Source organism: Syngnathoides biaculeatus, chromosome 2 (genome assembly GCF_019802595.1).
Source record: "Syngnathoides biaculeatus isolate LvHL_M chromosome 2, ASM1980259v1, whole genome shotgun sequence".
Taxonomy (NCBI): domain Eukaryota; kingdom Metazoa; phylum Chordata; class Actinopteri; order Syngnathiformes; family Syngnathidae; genus Syngnathoides; species Syngnathoides biaculeatus.
Window position 1 is genome coordinate 31,549,622 of NC_084641.1, and position 18,068 is coordinate 31,567,689.

Consider the following 18,068-nt stretch of genomic DNA (forward strand, 5'->3'; position numbering starts at 1 on the left):
GGGTCCACTGTATTTGTAGTTTAATGAACAGTTTAATCTTGACTGGTACGTCTCTGTATGGAATGTTCATGTTCTTCCCATTTGCATGCTTTTATATTGGAGTCTCCAGTTTCCTCACACATCCCAAAAACATTTTTCTTCACTGTACAAAAGAATCTAAATTATCCATAAGTGTAATTGGGAATTGTCCGTTATCCACTTATGCAGTATGTGCCCCGATTGATTGGCAAAAACCCGAAGCTTGAAGTCACCTGGGACAGTCTACAGTTCCTTGCAACCCTAATGAAGACAAGTAGGAGAGAAAATGCTTGAATACATTGGCTTAATAAACAGGTGCCAAACTCAAGGGCGGGGGGCCAGATCCAGCCCGCCACATGATTTTATATGGAATTAAAATAATTTTATGGTATCGCAGTCATAACGACCCTCAGAGGGAAACTGTAACTACAATGTGTCCTGCGACAAAAATGATTGTCCAAAATTAGATGTGATTTTTCCATTTATAGGCGTAATTCTGTCTTTTTAAATTGCATGGATAAAAAAAAAAAAAAAATTCCATTCTTCTGCAATTTTCCGACCATAACCCGTGCCAGAATCCACACTCATTCATTTTCCAATCCGACTTTTGCATGCGAGCCGGAAAATCTGATACACGTCTGTTGATTGAAATGAATGAAAACCCTTGTTGTATATGAGGCAATTTATGGGACCATTTGCAGTCACTGCGATTTGACAGGAGCGCCCACACGCCATCGCACTTGCAAATCTGCACAGTCGAGCAAGAAAAATCACGCTTGTAAAATTTGTGATGAGTAGAAATACATGGATATTGAAAGATGTTGCTTATTTTATGTAGTCTTGACCAATGCAATTGCACACTTGTCGCACAGTTTCAGTGCACATGAAAACCAATCCAGCGCAGTGAACCACAGCCTGACTCTTTTTTTTTTTTTTTTTTTTTTTTTTTTTTTTCAACACGGGAGCAGACCACTGATCTAAAAAAACAAGACTGGATACCGCATACACATCGAGTGGTCTGTCCATTGGTTGAAGCCAATGGCCGCCATTTTGGTACTCCCAAAACGTGTGGAGGACATGGTTTAGAGGTTGGATCATGGTGGGGTTTTTCCTCCAAGTTTGGTATGTAGAATTAAAACTGGTCGTGTGAGCTTGACATGTTTTCAGTTATGGTAACATGAATGATTTTTAATTTGACTTGGTAAGCCAAAAAAGGCTAAGTGCAAAGGAAAGACATATAACACCGTGACTACCAAGAAACCTTACATATTACCTAGGGCCTGATTTCCGTGACATGTTCACTTTTACCAAAATACGCTGTGAGGCACTAACATCATAACATAGCAAACAACTAAACATTTTTTGTCGTAAAAACATTCAATTTTGAGTCAATCAGTTAGATATATTTTTGGAAATAAGGACTCGCAATGGGGAAAATACATGCTAAACGCATTGTTCATTTGTCGTCTCTGCAACGTCCTATTTCAGACAGAAAATTTAAACTTGTTTCCTCGCATTTGAAAATCAAATTCAATTTGCAGAGTTCTGTATTATGAAATTCATCAAAAATTTCACAAAAAAAATTTGTGTTTTCTTGTTTATCCACTGATGAAGTTTAGGAAAATATTTACATCGCTTTTTCGCGAAAAACCATCATCTTATAAAGGTGAAGCAGAGAGTGAACAACGATAACCGTAAAAAAAACTTTGCTCAAGTGAATTAAGCTCATCAGAAAATAAAAAAAAAAACCTTTACAAACAAACTTTAACAGTGTCAAAGTAAATCTTTCTAACTTACCTGTGGAATGTTGTCTCACAGCTTGTTAATCACTGTCGCTGCAAAGGTCGTCATGGTTGTTTTGGGAGTATCAAGATGGCGGATGGAGACTTCAGTCTTGGTGGCCAATGAGCCATCCAGTCTTTTTTTTTTTTTTTTTTTAGCTCAATGGGTACATTTATAATGAACCTTTCCAACTGGCGCTCTTAAGCTCTACCCCCCTGAGCTACATTTGCCATGTCCCACAAGCTTCCAAAATGGTGACTGAACAGAACAGGTTTGAAGTCGAATCTCTAACGTGTATTCTAGATAATATTGCGGAATGTTTTTTCTCAAATGCGTCAGACTTGTCCAAGAGAGATCTTCAGAGAGGTCTCAACTATTTCACGCAAGGATATGTACACGAAATTAAGATTTTGGACAGAGCAGGACGCAATGTCAGAGTTACAGCGAAATGTTGGCAAAAAAGTTTGACGCCTCTCAAACATCACATCCAATAGGATAAAATACTGGAACTGTACTGCACATGTAAAGCAGGCTGAGTACTTTTTACTTGGAAAGATCACAAGTAATATCATTGTAGTCTTTATTAAGTGAGTTAGGTTCGGTTTTCTACAAGTGCATTTAAACAATAAACTTAGTCAGTACCGTAGTCACCAGATGAAAAAGTTTGACTTGGCTCGTAATCGAACCCAGTGCTCTGTCTTAAAAGTTTGATGTGATACAAATGGGCAAACAGACATTTCTCTTGCATGACATCGCGCATTTGCGTATCACTAACCCGACTGTTCGGCATAAAACATTACACACTTCATTCAGCAGGTCAGTGATACACTAACAAAGTGAAAGTTGTTCTGCAATGTATAAAGCACTGATAATAATTCAATCAGACAGAGGCGATACTTCTCCCTCACTTTCCTTCGAACATACAGCTTTGTGTTTGTTGATATTGTCCACATTAGGTGTACGTGTGCTCTTCTACAAGCCTTAATCCATCGTAGACACTTCATCAACTGTGTTTTAGGCTTTGGAAAACGAATCAACCAGGCACCTTGTAACTTAGCAGGATATCTATCAGAATTGCGCATCTGAGGACCATATTCTTTGTAACATTAACTTTTCCAAGCGCATGCTACTGACAACCAGCAATGTTTGTAGGACAATAGGACGAGAGGGGCGTGTCAAGCCAGGGGTTAAGACAATGCGGCTATTTGATTGGCTCTTATTGTACGAGTGATTGACAGGTCGGAAAGGTCCATTACAAAGACCAGCCACCACCACCAGTGCTTTAGTTAGCAGCATAGTCTGGGCAACGTAGAGCAACCAGAGCCAGAGTTGGAAGCGACCTTTCAAATTTATAGTTCATAGTTGGCTTGGTTTAGTTGGGAATTAATTTTTTTGTTTCTTGACATTTTTATTGTAAATTTGCAAAAACACAAAATTGTTCTTAGAAATGTTCTGATGGGAATGTAAATGCTGTAATCAGAATCTTTTAATGAGCCATGTAACTTCAATAGATGACACTGATCTGACCACAGTGCAGACGTCTGATGTTGCTCACAGTGGTCAAAGGGGGCGCTCACAGGCTTAGTGTGTTTGCTCAGACACGAGGGGAGAGTTCAGAACCAATTACTTGTAAAAAGGTCTGTATTATTTAGTGATCACGAAACATGACGTTAATAATTGTTTTCAAATTCATGCATTTCAATCATTTACAAAGATAAGAAATGAAAACATTTTTGAATAGCTACGATATACACGCTATGAAAGCACGTTTGGATGCCATGACGCAAATCTGAATTCAATTTAGTTTCACTTCTAGTAGTTTACTTAGCTGAATTTGTATTTGAATTTGTAATTTTTGGGGGTAAAAGTATGCACCTCAATATTGTGTGCATTTTGAAAACAGAATAGCATTTATTTATCTATGTACTAGATATGTTTCATTCATAGTACAATTTATAAAACTTGCACGTTAAAATTGGTGATCATCCTTTGATCATGCTTGGAAACCCAGACCCCCGGCTATTTTTCAGTCTTTTTTCATGCAGTCAAATCACATGCCTGCAAAAGGATGATTGGTCATCTAAATTGTTGATCCAGCTCTTATCAATGTTCTGACAGGCAGTAGAAGATTTGATTTGATCTAAATTGGGTCGATTTTGTCATTTGTTTTATTGGTTTAATGAAAATCAAAATGTGGAATTATATTACTGTTGAGCTTCATTCTACCTTTAAGTAATGGGCCCTACATAGTCAAACAAAACTCTCTTACCACATTTCCTTCTCAGTGAAGTCATTTAAGTAATTTGGTATTGAGTGTTATTGTTGTATGTGTGCTAGTACGCGATCTCGCTGTCCTCCAGGTGGTACCACGGCCACCTCTCTGGCCGAGAGGCTGAGAAACTGCTGACCGAAAAAGGAAAAGCCGGCAGCTTCCTGGTTCGAGAGAGCCAGAGCAAACCGGGCGACTTTGTCCTCTCGGTTCTCACCCACGAAGAGAAGCATGAGAACCTCGACCGCAAGACCAAGGTCACCCACGTGATGATACGCTACCAGGTACATCAGCAGGATGGTGCAATGGCGAAAAGAAAAAAAGAAAAGAGAGTATTTTTTATCATCGTCGTAGTTGAATTCTCAATGATGTTCTACAGCAGGATGGAAAATATGACGTAGGTGGTGGCGAGAGGTTCGACACCCTGGCAGATCTGGTGGACCACTACAAAAAGAACCCTATGGTGGAGAAGAGCGGTATCGTAGTGCACCTCAAACAAGTATGTTTGTCAGAAAGTCATTCACGTACAGTTCCTTCAAGTCAATTTGTTCTTAATATGTCTTACGTGCTTTATCATGATAGTTTCACTGTCCTACAGTCAAACCCATACCTGTGAAGAAATAGTTGGCAAAATAATCATGGATTTCTCTGTTTATATGCAAAATTCTTATCATTTTTTGTATCCAGTATCACACTATATTTTTGAGGATGAGCACTGTCATTTACACACTTTGATTTTCATTATGAAAATAAAAAAGAGGTTCAGATAATTACAATGTAACCACACAAGACATTGCCAGGAATGTCATCATTCTTTTATCCTCTTTGACAAAAGAAAAAGATACTTTTAAAAGATTATGTAGTATATTATGTATCCATATTGGGATACCAAAACGTAGCCATCCATACAGCCTTTTTTTACTGCTGACCACGTTCAGGGTCACAGATCATCTCGGCCTATTTTAGATGAGAGGCAGGATGCACTGTATCTTGTTTTGCTCAATTTATAATCATATTATTGATCTTTTTTTCCAAACAGCCCTTTAATGCCACAAGGATAAATGCGGCTAACATTGAGAATCGAGTACAAGAGCTCAACAAAGTAGCAGACAATTCAGAAAAGCCCAAACAAGGATTTTGGGAAGAATTTGAGGTACGTTGCCATAAAACTATACACTTTCGGATGAACATTACCTCATAAAAAGTGCTCCATCGGTATTAAAATGGCCAACAGTCCAGTTTATTCTCTCAATGTACCTGATTTTGACTTGCAACTTGTTCATTATCTTCACACTGTGTACTGTGTTCAGTTAAATTTAATCAAACCAAATAAAAATGTAAGTGCCAGAGAGAGCCAGCGACATTATTTTCATTTCATTACACTTTAATTACCTGTTTCCCGGTATGCTAATCTTCTTTCACGTCATTTCAGCTTGCTACCATACTAAATAATAGATGCAGTATTACCAAATAATTAAAGACCACTGGAAGAATGGAATCCAAATATCGATGTGAGTGCACAATAATGGAACAAAAACTAGACAGAAATTTCATTAATTTCCCTCAGCAATAGTAAAGTGTATCTTTGTAGCAATTATTAAGAAGAAAATTGAGAAATTTAAACTGAAGTTGAAAAGACAGGCAAACACAAAGTGATTTGTGTTCCAGCAAATCGCTATGTCCGAGTGGAGCGTCTGTTTTGCACCGTGGACCAGTTTCATGGGAAGCAAGATTTTGACAGGCCAGCATAGAAATAAATAAAAGCAAACGATTCAAAACATAATTCAATGTTACGCTAAATGTAGTTGTCGACTTTGGAGTTATGACACAATATGTCCAGTCCAATCTGTAATTTTGTTGCTTTTATCGCCCTCATTACACTAAATCTCGCTTTACAAAGATTGGACCTTGTAAATGGAAGCAAGTTATTTATTCAGTGGTTTTTTTCTTTGTAGGTGGGGGGAGGGGGGGGTTTATGATGGAGCAAACTATTTCTTTTTCCTTTTTCATCTTATTTGTGAGGGCTAGGTGTCATTGTCAGTATGACACAAAGCCAGTTTTGTCACATTTAATCTTGTACACGTCACGTAATGGGACAGAAAACACAAATCTCTTTTGCTCTGATCCCCACAGGTACTTCAACAACAAGAGTGCAAGCTACTGTATCCCCGGAAGGAAGGCATGAAACCAGAAAACAAGAGTAAAAACAGATACAAGAATATCCTCCCTTGTGAGTCGTAGCGCAAGCAGGCTATTTCCTGCCGCACTGGCTTCCTGTGGAAAGAAAGAGTGACAGAAATAGATAAAGCAGACAAGGCCTCGGATGTGGCTGCGATAGCTTGCAGACAGCCAGAGAACATCAGTGATGTCACAAAGCCCGGCATTGTAAATTAATGATGTTTTGAAATTTTTGTTTCAGTTGACACGACTCGGGTTGAAATTCGAGACGCAGATCCAGATGTTCCTGGTTCAGATTACATCAACGCCAACTACATTAGAGTGCGTCTGCTTTTCATGAATATTATATTTAATGAAGTCTGTTTGCATACCTGGAACTTTGGTACATCCTTTAATACGATATAATCCTGGTTAAATGCTGCCCCCTATTGGTACAAGGTGTAAAACGTGAACTTCTGTAAACATTCACGTTCTTTTGTCAAGTTAGTTTTATCATAAATCTGGATCTTTCATGTTCTTTTGTGCAGGGTTCGCGGGAAGAGGGGCGCCAGGTGGATGACGAAAAATTCTTCATCGCCACCCAAGGGTGCCTACAGAATACAGTTAGTGACTTCTGGAAGATGGTGCATCAAGAGAACACACACGTCATTGTCATGACCACCAAGGAGATGGAGAGAGGACGGGTATAGCTGCTACTTAACGATGTTGGAATGGAACTTAGTAGGAAAGGTTTTCATTAATTAAGCACTCGGGTGAAAATTACATCCTTAACTGGACATTCGGTCAGCAACATTAACATGTCAAGTAATATTTGAACTTCCTTAACTGTCATGGAAAAAATAAATTTGCAGCTGTCATATCATGCAGGGTTGTTGCACCTTAACTTCTAGTCCATAGGAGTTAAATTTACAAAGCCTGGGGGTCATCATTTTATGTAACCTGGGAAAGTAAATCATGTGCGTCAATTCCCATGATACTTCCTAAATCTATACTAAAACTTCAAACTGTCATACATAATAAACATGTTTTGGTCACCAAACCCCTTTTAATTGTAGCTTGAACCATAGTTGAAAAAACTCTTATTGCCGTCTTTTGATTTCAAAGCTCGTTATCCCTCAATTTGTTTTGTATATGTAAAAATCAGATAAGGCGATTAAACATATACTGTATATATGGTTTCACTGTCTTAAGTGCCCACTGAGAAAAATCCTAACTACAATGTGGCCTGCGACCAAAAAGAGTTTGACACCCCTGTGGGTGCGTGAGCGAGGACGTGTGTGTCAGAAGAAAAAGGCGAAGGCAGATGACAAGGATAGTATGACGGTTAAGATGATTTGAAATGCCTCTTGAGGGGATCTAGTTCTTCATGTTGTCTAATTCTTACCAACGAACACCCTCCAACCACCCCCACCACACCACCTCACCCCCTAATCGCCACAACCGCTGTCTTATTCCTTCGATGTAGAACAAATGTGTCCGTTACTGGCCCAACCTTCACGCCACCGTGGAGTTTGGAAGGGTGCTGGTGAGGAACGTGGACGAGCGACCGTCTCAGGACTACATCCTTAGGAAGTTGGAGGTGACCCGTCTGGACCGGGTAGGGAAAGCTCTGCGCTCAATCAGTGTTGACACAGTGACCTGGGGTCAGATAATCTAACCCGTTACACAAAATCCTTCAGCACGTGCTTGTGCTCAAGGGGAGATCGTTTGCGGGCTCTCAACGATTCAGTCAACAGATCCAAGCAAAGCCACATAACCGTAATCATTTCCAAACCAAGTTTGTGTGTGTGTGTGTGTGTGTGTGTGGTGTGTGTGTGTGTGTGTTGTGTGTGTGTGTGTGTGGTGTGTGTGTGTGTGTGTTACTGTCATGACTCCACACTACTGTGGAAAAGGTTTTGCTCATTTCTCAAATTCTCATTTTTTTTGCAGGTTCCTCAATTTCTTGTTTAAGATTATCAAACAAAGATAGCCCAAGTACACATGAAAAGCATGTTTTTAAATGGTTTTTGAGTGAGCTGGTCAAAGTCCAGCTGTGAAGTGGATTGAAATGCATTGGCATGACCTTTAAAAAAAAAAAAAAGTGCTCCTGCTTCAAAATCCTTCATTTGGTTGAATTCAAATAATTCCACATGCAAGAGTTGGCTAAAGTATTTCCACTGAGACGTGTAAGACTCGTCAATTGTTGCTGTGGTGGCTCAACCAATTGGGTTTTGGAGGCCATTAATTTTTCACACCTCAATACGTAAAATCATATAGAAATTTAACTTTATGTTGACTTGGGTTATATATATATTTTTTTCCTTTATTTGCATTTAGTCGAAAGGAACAAAACATGAAACACAGTGAGTGAACTGCAAAAATAATCAAATTGGTAAGGGGGAAATACTTTTTCACAGCTTGTTAGATAAATGAGAGCATATATCCAGTATTATGAATATAAATTATAGGATATATCCAATAATGTGAAAAACATCACAGCAGTTATTCTAAGAAAGAGAAACCTTAACTACCCGTAGTTTGTTCCGAAATCTGCAATAAAAAGTGATGTACAAATTACAGATACCAATCCCACTCGAAATTCCCCTGCCGCACTCATTAGAAGAGATACTTTAATAAATATATCTTAAATGTAACTCATTCTAAAACCAGAATACTTACCTGTGAACATACCAAACATTTATGCTGTGGCGCTCTGTTATGTGCGTTTACAGCTCTTCGGAAGTATAAAATTCAAAATAAATAAATAAATAAAATTATCCGGGACAAGTGATGACACACAAAGAGCTGAGAGGTTTTCTTTGTTTTAATGAACCAAATTTTCAATATAAGCTTGACTGCCCTTCAAAACTTCCAATTACAACTACAAATGTGGAGCTTAAAGGATTTACATGACTTAGAATTTCTTGTTGAAATTGGTCCTTTGTTGAATTTGATCAAATCTTTGTCAATAGTAATCAGATCGGAATGTCGGAAACAGGATTGAGGCTCCCCCTCCCAATATTGTATATCTGATGGATATTGAAAGGCGACATGGTGGAGCAACTGGTTGGATCCTCGGCCAACTATTTCTGAGGACCGGGGTTCAAATCCCGCCCCCGCCTGTGTGGAGTTTGCAAGTTCTCCCCGTGTCCACGTGGGTTTTCTCCGGGCACTCCAGTTTTCTCCCACATCCCAAAAACATGCATTCATTGGAGACTCTAAATTACCCCTAGGTGTGACTGTGAGTGCGACTGTTGTCAGTCTCCATGTGCCCTGAGATTGGCTGGCAACCAGTTCAGGGTGTACCCCGCCTCCTGGCCAATAACAGCTGGGATAGGCTCCAGCACTCCCGCAACCTTTATGAGGATAAGCGGCTCAGAAAATGGATGGAAGGATATTGAAAGACCAGAATAGATCAAATGCGCTAAGTTTTATTTTTATTTTTATATTGGTCTTCACAGAGAGAACCTCTGAGGTATATCTGGCATTACCAATACCTGAGTTGGCCAGACCACGGAGTTCCCAACGAGCCAGGAGGAGTCCTTTGGTTTCTGGAGGAGGTCAACCGAACCCAGAAGACCATTCCAGAATCTGGTCCCATTGTCGTCCACTGCAGGTACAAAAAGCAAGCTGTACAATTTAGAATAGCCCCGGGCAACTGGCAGGCTGCCCGCCACCCCCATCCTCACTTCCTCTCCCACGCTGTGTATCGTTTAGAATTTTACTAATCCTGTGGTCCTACAGTCAGACACCACATTTCTAACCTCTTAACTGCAGCTGAACTAATGACCCTGGCATTAAGACTCTCCTTTTCTATTGACTTGGTGAGCCAAATAATCAAAGTAAATCAATATCCATCTGAGATGCCCAAATCAGCCAAATCTGTTTTTCAGATTGTGTTCACATGTTCTTTTCTGACCTTAATTCTCGTTGTTCCCACAGTGCTGGCATTGGCAGGACGGGCACCATTATTGTCATTGACATCCTCATTGATATTATTAACCGCCAAGGTAGGATCAGCTTTTCTGTATTAAAATGTACACTTCATCCAGAATTATTCCAAATCCATGCTTGAGGAACAGAGTTTCAAAGGTGTTCAGTTTAGATTCACTAATAGCATCGATTAGTCTTGGTGGCTAATCGGATCACAAAGAATACGAGTAAGGTACAAAGCTTTAATTTGATGAGATGTCAGTGACTCATGCTGAAACCAATTCGGAAAACAGAGAAAACATCCTTTTGTCCTGAAAAAGTCCAAGTGCTATTCTTCTTCGTTGTTTTCATCAGGATGTTGTCCATAACTGCTTCCATTATAACCTCCACACTATATTATTAGGTCAGCATCAGCAGTTCTGCAATTTCAATTGTAGCAGTAGCTACCGAATTCAATACTTTTTTTTTTTGCTTTTGAATTAAACGCAACCTGATCTGCAACACAATCCTCACTGATCCAATCAAAATGAATACATGAAATGACATGAATCCATCTGTCATGATATTTTTCTTCTGCATGTTATGCATGCATGTGGATGTCTGTGCCCCAGGCCTAGATTGTGATATTGACATCCCAAAGACCATCCAGAGGGTCCGCCAGCAGAGGTCCGGCATGGTACAGACAGAGGCCCAGTACAAGTTCATCTACATGGCGGTGCAGCAGTACATAGACACAGTGCAGAAAAGACTGGAAGAAGAGCAGGTACTCTACTGGATATCGTCAAACACAAATTCCAAAGCTTTCAAATATTCACAAAAGACAAGTACGCATTCAGACAGCTCAACTGTTGCCCTTCCTTTGATAACACTCCTACTTGGTCTCCAAACTGATCAACCAGTGTTTCCCCATCTCTTTCAAACCACTTAGTGAAGATAAAGGTGAACCTGCATAATTATGATGATCTTACTTTGCAGAGGAGTAAAATGAAGGAGAGAGAGTACTCCAACATCAAGTATCCTCCCATGGCCAACTCGAGGTCCAAACTCAACATGGCGTCGTCGCGCTCTTCGTCTGTGTAAGTACAACTTGGACCCTTGCATTAAACTGACCTTTGAAGACGCTTCAGTGGGCTTGTACCTGTTTGATGGATTCAATTTACAACAAATCCAATCTGAAGTCCAGGTGACAGTTTACTGCAGAAAATAAAAGAAACCCAAAAAAATCATGTTGTACCTGCTGATATGACAGACAACAGAAAGCATCAAAACTTTACTAACCTTCTTTGTCCCAATGAGTTGTGTCCTTGTGTACAAGTCCCTAAAATTCTGAATGAGTGAAAACTACAACCATCGTGTGCCAATTACCAGAAATAATAGTATTGGGGGCCCCAAGTGCACATTAAAGCTCCCACACATAATGCTATATTTCGATTGTTTTTTTTTTCTTTTGAACACCTGTTGACATCGCTCTAAAATGCGACTTTCGTTGGACCGCAGGTAAGAATTGTTTACAAAAAAAAAGGAAAAAAATGACAATGATGTGTGCCGGCTCGGTGGACCAGCTGGTAGCGCGTTGACCTCACAGTTCTGAGGACCTGGGTTCGATCCCGGCCCCACCTGTGTAGAGTTTGCATGTTCTTCCTGTGCCTGCATGGGTTTTCTCTATGTGCCCTGCGATTGGCTGGCAACCAGTTCAGGGTGTACCCAGCCTCCTGCCCGTTGACAGCTGGGATAGGCTCCAGCACTCCCCGCGACCCTCGTGAGTATAAGCGTCAAAGAAAATGGATGGATGGATGGACAATGACGTTACACACAGCAGGTTCATTTTACTATATTTGTGTAAATATGTAATTTGTAAGTTGCTGGAACAGGTCATAAGAGAGATCTTTTTTAAGTTTGACAGTGGAAGTCCATGTCAAGGTCATGGTGAATTTCCTTCAGCTGGATCAGACTAGAAATTCATCAGAAAAGATCAAATTTTTTTATGTGACCTGTACGTGGGAATATATCAGGGATATATTGGATTCCATACATTTTTCACACTGCCCAATAAATGAAAATCACCTGAGTCTGTTTAACAATGTGACTACAGTGGTAAACAACAGATTGGATATGCCACCGTGTCATTGCGATATCAATCCAAAGAACACACCTGCAGTAGATCAGATCAAAACAAAACCGACATCCTGGTGACGAAAAGACGTTGAAATATTCAATATAATGTTTGTTTAATCTCCTGTTGTTTCAGGACTGATGTGTCGTTGTTGACTTACTGTATGTTCTGGGCACATGCACTTGCAGGTTGTTTCATGAATTTCGTGAATGTAAACCCAGTGAAAGGAAATGTGACTCAGTTGAAAGTAGTAGAAGAAAACAAACAGTCCAAAAAATGCTGGTAGACAGTTGAGAGTAAATCTGTAAATTGGGCACTAATTAGAATCTTCTGTGTAAATGCATTCTTAGAGATGCAATTCTTTGCAGCATTTTGTCCCTCTGTGTAATTGTAGAATGACTAACGACGATTCTTCAAGTGTGTACGAGAACATCAACTTTAAAAGCCCGCAGACGTCCTTCAGCAGTAACACGAGGAGGTAAAACCAGTGCTGCGGACCTCCCAGTGTTTCTGCAAGCTTCCCTGTGAGTACTTTTACATCGTTTGCCCTTTGGGTTGTGAAACATTATCACTGGTCACCATGGAAACCTGCTCGATTTGCTTGATCTCTTCTATTCTCCCCATTTAAACTTGACATGAATTACTCATCAGTACTCTGAAGATTTTATTCTCAAGTTTTTTTTTCCTTCGGCTTGTCCCCTTAGGGGTTGCCACAGCGTGTCATCTCAGATGAACGCTCATATTTCCTATTCTCAATTTTCTCCATTTTCTGATGACTTTAGTGTCAAATGTCAAAGCAAGGAACACTTTTTAACAAAATCTTCAGACTATATCAGTATTTAATACTACCTCTTTAAGCCTAAGTGTCATCCCTATAAACTTTCTTAAATAGATATCGTAATGAAAAATACATATAACATTATTCACGTCAATGTCTGTGTGAAAAAATAAATGTGAGCGGAGAGCGCGTCATCCATACGCGAATTGCAGCAGTGTCATTCTACGATATCCAAGTGGTCGCCATATTGGCTGCGTCCTCCGTCCGTGACGTCACCCGGACATTCGCCAATGAAAACACACGGTGCACCCTAACGATGAGAGAAACACGCCCCTTCTGACACGGAAGCTCTTTTCGAAAAGGAGAACACCACATAACTGAGTGAAGTTACCGGGGCAATATTACACTTATTCTTTCAAGCCCTCTGGGCAATATTACACCATTGTTTTGAGCCATATTCAGATGATTTGCGATCACGGCCAAACCGCATCCCCGTCTGATCCACTTCCGCGGCGGAGATGATCCATCGCGGCTCATCGCAGCCGCCCGGTGTGACTTGTGACGGAGCCGAGCCGTGCTGCTTTAGGGGGTTGTTCACAGACGCCATAGTACCCGATGAGCAACACAGTCGAGCCAGGGCGCTTTACTGCGGGCACGAGGCTGAATGTGGCATTCTTAGCTAGGTTCTTCAGATTCGCCGCCGTCCGCGCAGCAGCCCGACACCATCCAACGCACACGTTGATATATTTCGTACGCAGATCTTTTGTTATGTTATGAGAGACCGATTACGTGGTCCGCCCCAAACTATTTATTTTTTTAGTAGTTGTATACATACCTATCTGTCATTCGGAACCCACTAAGCTCTCGTCCTCTGCACCCGTTTAATCCATTTTTCACAACGGACCAGGTCTCTTGCAAATTTATGAAGGCTAAATCCATTCTCCCGAGTGTTCAAGCAATGTCTAGCAATGCAATGAGCCGGCATTTTGGCTAACACGAAGGAACAACGTGGTACCTTCACGGAGGTAAAACTAATGGAAACAAATGAGTGCACTTGGGGGCGCCGCTGTCCTTTACGTCACTTCCTCCTTCTTCTCGAAAACAAATCCCTCGAGAGGATTTTCATGGCGGGAGTTACAAAAAGCTGTATACGTCAAAATCATATTTTGTGGTGAAAAAACGCATGGGCCCATATTGGCTGATGTTTTTTTCATTAATAACATACTACAGGCAGGATGTTTGATTCTTTTGTGCTCCTGATTGAAAGAAACGGCGGCAGTGAACACCACTTGTGTGTCTTGTGTGTTCGCTTCAGTGTCAGCAGAGGCCTCATCTTCTGCCCAAAATCCCTCCAGTGTGGAGGGGGGCGTCGGGAGCGCGGCGCAGTGCCTAAAGCCCACACGGACTGCGGTGAGCGCGTACCCTCTCAGGCCGGTCTGGAGTTAGACCGCCGAGAACAAGGAGGACTTGTCAGGCATTGCGCGCGGCCCCCTCTTTCTTTCCTACGGCTCTGCTGCTGCCTCCAAAGTCTTTCCCGCTCTTAATCAGTGAAAGTGCCTTGTTGCCTGTAATCAATGCCGTTGCATCTCTGTTCTGACTTGGAAGATGAGTATTCAAGAAGGAGTCATGCCACCGCAAAAATGTCAGATTGGACCCCAGAAAACATCAAAGCAAGCTCAACTCGCAGACATCCTATGCTGAAGCTGCTGCTGTTTCTCTGTCATCTCATAAATGTGGACGGGGACGGTATCGGTCTTAACAAGTCACCAACATCTGTTCTTGTATTGTTTCTTCTCATTTTTGCTTCCCACTGAATTTTCATTTGTGATCATTCATGGAAAGGTTTAATGTAAAAAAAAAAACAGAGAGAGAGAGAGAGAGAGAGAGTCACTGTTTTTCACTGGTCACAATTTTGTGTTGTTCAGCACCTAAAAATCACAGCATAGGCCAGAAATGCTACCTGACAAAAATTATGTACTATGATATACTGGTATTTACAAAGGATACAAAAGACCAGCGTGGCCATGCTGAAAAGAATGTAAGAATGAAAAAGTACTATGAGAAGGTAATTTTTGGGTAGAATAACATTGTAATAGCATCAATACGATCTGCATTATTAGAATGCAATCATAATATTACTTAATGTTATTTTACTAGACCATTCAATTAATATGATGAGATAAAAAAAAGAATTACATTTTAATACTATGTAAAAAAATGGATAATCTCACGTGGTAAAAAGTCAGAATATGACAAAAGATTATAATTTTACACATTTACTGAACTATTACATGAAGAAAAAGTGGGGGGGGGCAGCCATCATGTCATGAAAATAATTGTGATATTACATTTTTCTCATAATACCATCATATGAGGAAAAATATGTACTATAATAAGGTTCTTACTGGGGGGGAATTCAGTGTTCTCCTACGCTAGTTAGATCATAGCCAATAATCGTCAGGCAGAAGGGATGAGAAGATTCCTAAATAAGAAGTCGCAATCTCTGGACTTTGTTTGACTTGCTGTCCTTGTTAATCATCAAGTCTGATGCACTTCAACATCTGCCCTGGGAGGGGGTCACAAGGAAAGTGGTGGGGGGGCGGGGGGGGGGGGCGATTACAGCGCTCCAGATGGCCAAGATTGAAGAATAGATTTGTCTCCAAAAAGTAATTTAGACGAGGGCTATAATCCAGGCTTGATGGCGTACGGCCACAACACTGATGCGAGAAGGTGCCGTCGTAGCGCTGAACCCTGCGAGCGTGCCATGACATATTTTTAGCCTCTGCTAATATATCTTGGTCAAAAACAATTGCAGCCACGTTAGTGGGACGTGATCCGCCTTGTGCAAAAAGTCATGAAGAGCTCAACGTCTGTGAAAGACAAAGTTAAGCTAACTTCAAGGATAAATTCCTCGAATTTAGATCAACACCAAATTAGACACTTTGACGGCCACCATGTCTAGATATTCTCATTAAAATTCAGATTTAATGACTGAGAAAAATAATTAGTGTTCAGGCTCCTGCACAAGGTTTTTCTTCTAAATGGTCAAGAAATTTTGCATACTCCATGTAACATTACCTGCTTGGCAGAGACCTCTATGCTTGATTTCCAACTAATGATCAAAACTGAACCTAATTAGAGGGGGTTTTTTGATTCATATTTAATGTTTTTTTTTTTTTATTTCATCCTCACACACTGTCTTGACATGAATACAGGGATAGTAGAAGGCATTTTATAAATCACATTGCGTGTTACGGATTGATCTTTTGGCTCTATGTACTCCTCTCAATATTTTGTGCGTTTGGGTAGGAATGCACAAAAGGCAATATTCTAACATTTATGTGCACTTTCCCACTCAAATCTGTTATTTATGGATTAATTCACCTCTCCAATTGCAGAGCTTTCCTCTTCAAACATTCTGCTGGTGGCTCAGGGTATATTTTATCATTATTTTATTTCATGGTAATAGCGCAATGGTGCATTAAATGTTAAATCATTTGTTTTTATTTTATTTATGTTGGTCGGCAAATATGTTCAAATGACTCTCCCGTAGTCTAGCAGAAGCTCGTTGCAGAACATCACAGATACAGAACAGCAGGCACACCCGCTTTTATATTGATGGACCTACAAACATGTTTGCACATACATAATACACAATATTCTGATTAAATGACTTTTATTGGATTTATTTCATACAGAATGAAAAACGTGTGGTCTCCTTCAAAGTCTTGCGTGTCAGGTAGAGTCTCAGTGGTGACGAAACAACCACTAGGGCATATCTCATATTTCAAGTGTGCTGTATTTTAAAAATTGGCTCCCTGATTTACAGCCAGCCTCAGCCTCCAATGACTCACACATCCGAGGAAGTTGCACACACATTTCACAGTTATGGACGACAGGTGTGCCAGAACTTTGAATGGGGGAATACGTAAAGCTATAATGTGCGCAAGCCAGGTGTGTTAAAAAAAAAAAGAAATGAGGAAACAGGACCCCAAATGAAATGGTTGTCTTTTTCACCCATTTGGCAGACAGAACCCCCACGTGTGATTGTGTGATTTAGTAAAATCTGTTTCTACTGTACATCCCTTGGGATGTAAAATAGAGTTTACACCTATTTTAACATGGGCAAATCCTTGATAAATAAGTGTGATCCAATGAAGTGTCGAAGGTGGGAAAAAATAATGAGTACTATCTGACCCTTTAGTCCAGTCCCATGAAGCTGTTGTGTCAGAGAGCCTTACATTAAAAACAATCAAGTTGATAGTGCGGGCTGCAGTGACAGTCACCTTGTCATATTTTGTTTGAATATTTTTTGGAATTTATTTTCTAGATTTACATGGCATTGCTGCCTTGTGTCTGTTAGAACGACGTCCCTCCCTCCCCCTTTTCCCTCGAAACTGTGGCTTGTGTTTGCTGACTTCATTGGGAAATGGTTTGTTCCGTTGCTGTATTTATGAACTTTGTCACAATGTGGCTCTTGTGTTTTGTTTCATTTATCTTTCACTTTGCCTCTTTCTCTCTGATATGTCGTAAGGTCAATACTTGAAAGTGTGAAACTGCTGAATCTTGGACAGTTTTTTTTTCCTCCCCCTCATTTTAAAATGTTCATGATTTCTATTTGTTTGAATTTACACGTATATTATTATTATTATTGTTGTAAAGTTACCTCTGGGTCTGATATGAACCAGTGTACGTGGAGGTTTACTTCTCTGCTAGTCCTCGCACTATTTACTTGAAGATGTTTGTTTTGGTTTGTTTGTTCCTCTTGTACGTCTGAGGTGGACTCACCTTTTTTCTTGTTGTTGTTGTTGTTCTTGAACTGGCTTCTGCTCAGAGGCCTTCTCGCTGTACAGGCCGCTACCCGCGGATGCAACAAGTTGCCATGAGTGGCAACAATCTGGTTTGTTACAATAAATCCTTTGTACGTTATCCTGACTCTGACTTTTTGGTGGTGGGATGAATTTCAGGGGAAAAGTCAGATGAGAGTTAACTTGCAACAGGTAAGATGGACCTTCAAA

At 40.4% G+C, this 18,068-nt stretch overlaps 1 protein-coding gene across 3 annotated transcripts in view; it reads left to right on the top strand.

The window, feature by feature from the left end:
• ptpn11b (protein tyrosine phosphatase non-receptor type 11b) overlaps positions 1–17,980 on the top strand; it is a 47,747-nt gene extending 29,767 nt beyond the window's left edge. Inside the window, exons 4-16 of one of the 3 annotated variants that reach the window (XM_061800501.1) lie at positions 4,161–4,353; positions 4,449–4,568; positions 5,109–5,222; positions 6,203–6,299; positions 6,489–6,568; positions 6,775–6,930; positions 7,713–7,844; positions 9,688–9,842; positions 10,169–10,236; positions 10,771–10,922; positions 11,135–11,235; positions 12,667–12,796; positions 14,366–17,980. In XM_061800501.1, coding sequence (XP_061656485.1) covers positions 4,161–4,353; positions 4,449–4,568; positions 5,109–5,222; positions 6,203–6,299; positions 6,489–6,568; positions 6,775–6,930; positions 7,713–7,844; positions 9,688–9,842; positions 10,169–10,236; positions 10,771–10,922; positions 11,135–11,235; positions 12,667–12,754 — 1,456 coding nt within the window. In that variant the 3' untranslated portion in view covers positions 12,755–12,796; positions 14,366–17,980. The remainder of the gene's footprint in view (positions 1–4,160; positions 4,354–4,448; positions 4,569–5,108; positions 5,223–6,202; positions 6,300–6,488; positions 6,569–6,774; positions 6,931–7,712; positions 7,845–9,687; positions 9,843–10,168; positions 10,237–10,770; positions 10,923–11,134; positions 11,236–12,666; positions 12,797–14,365) is intronic. The other 2 variants (XM_061800511.1, XM_061800522.1) reach the window with 2 other exon arrangements.
• Positions 17,981–18,068: the final 88 nt, after the last annotated feature.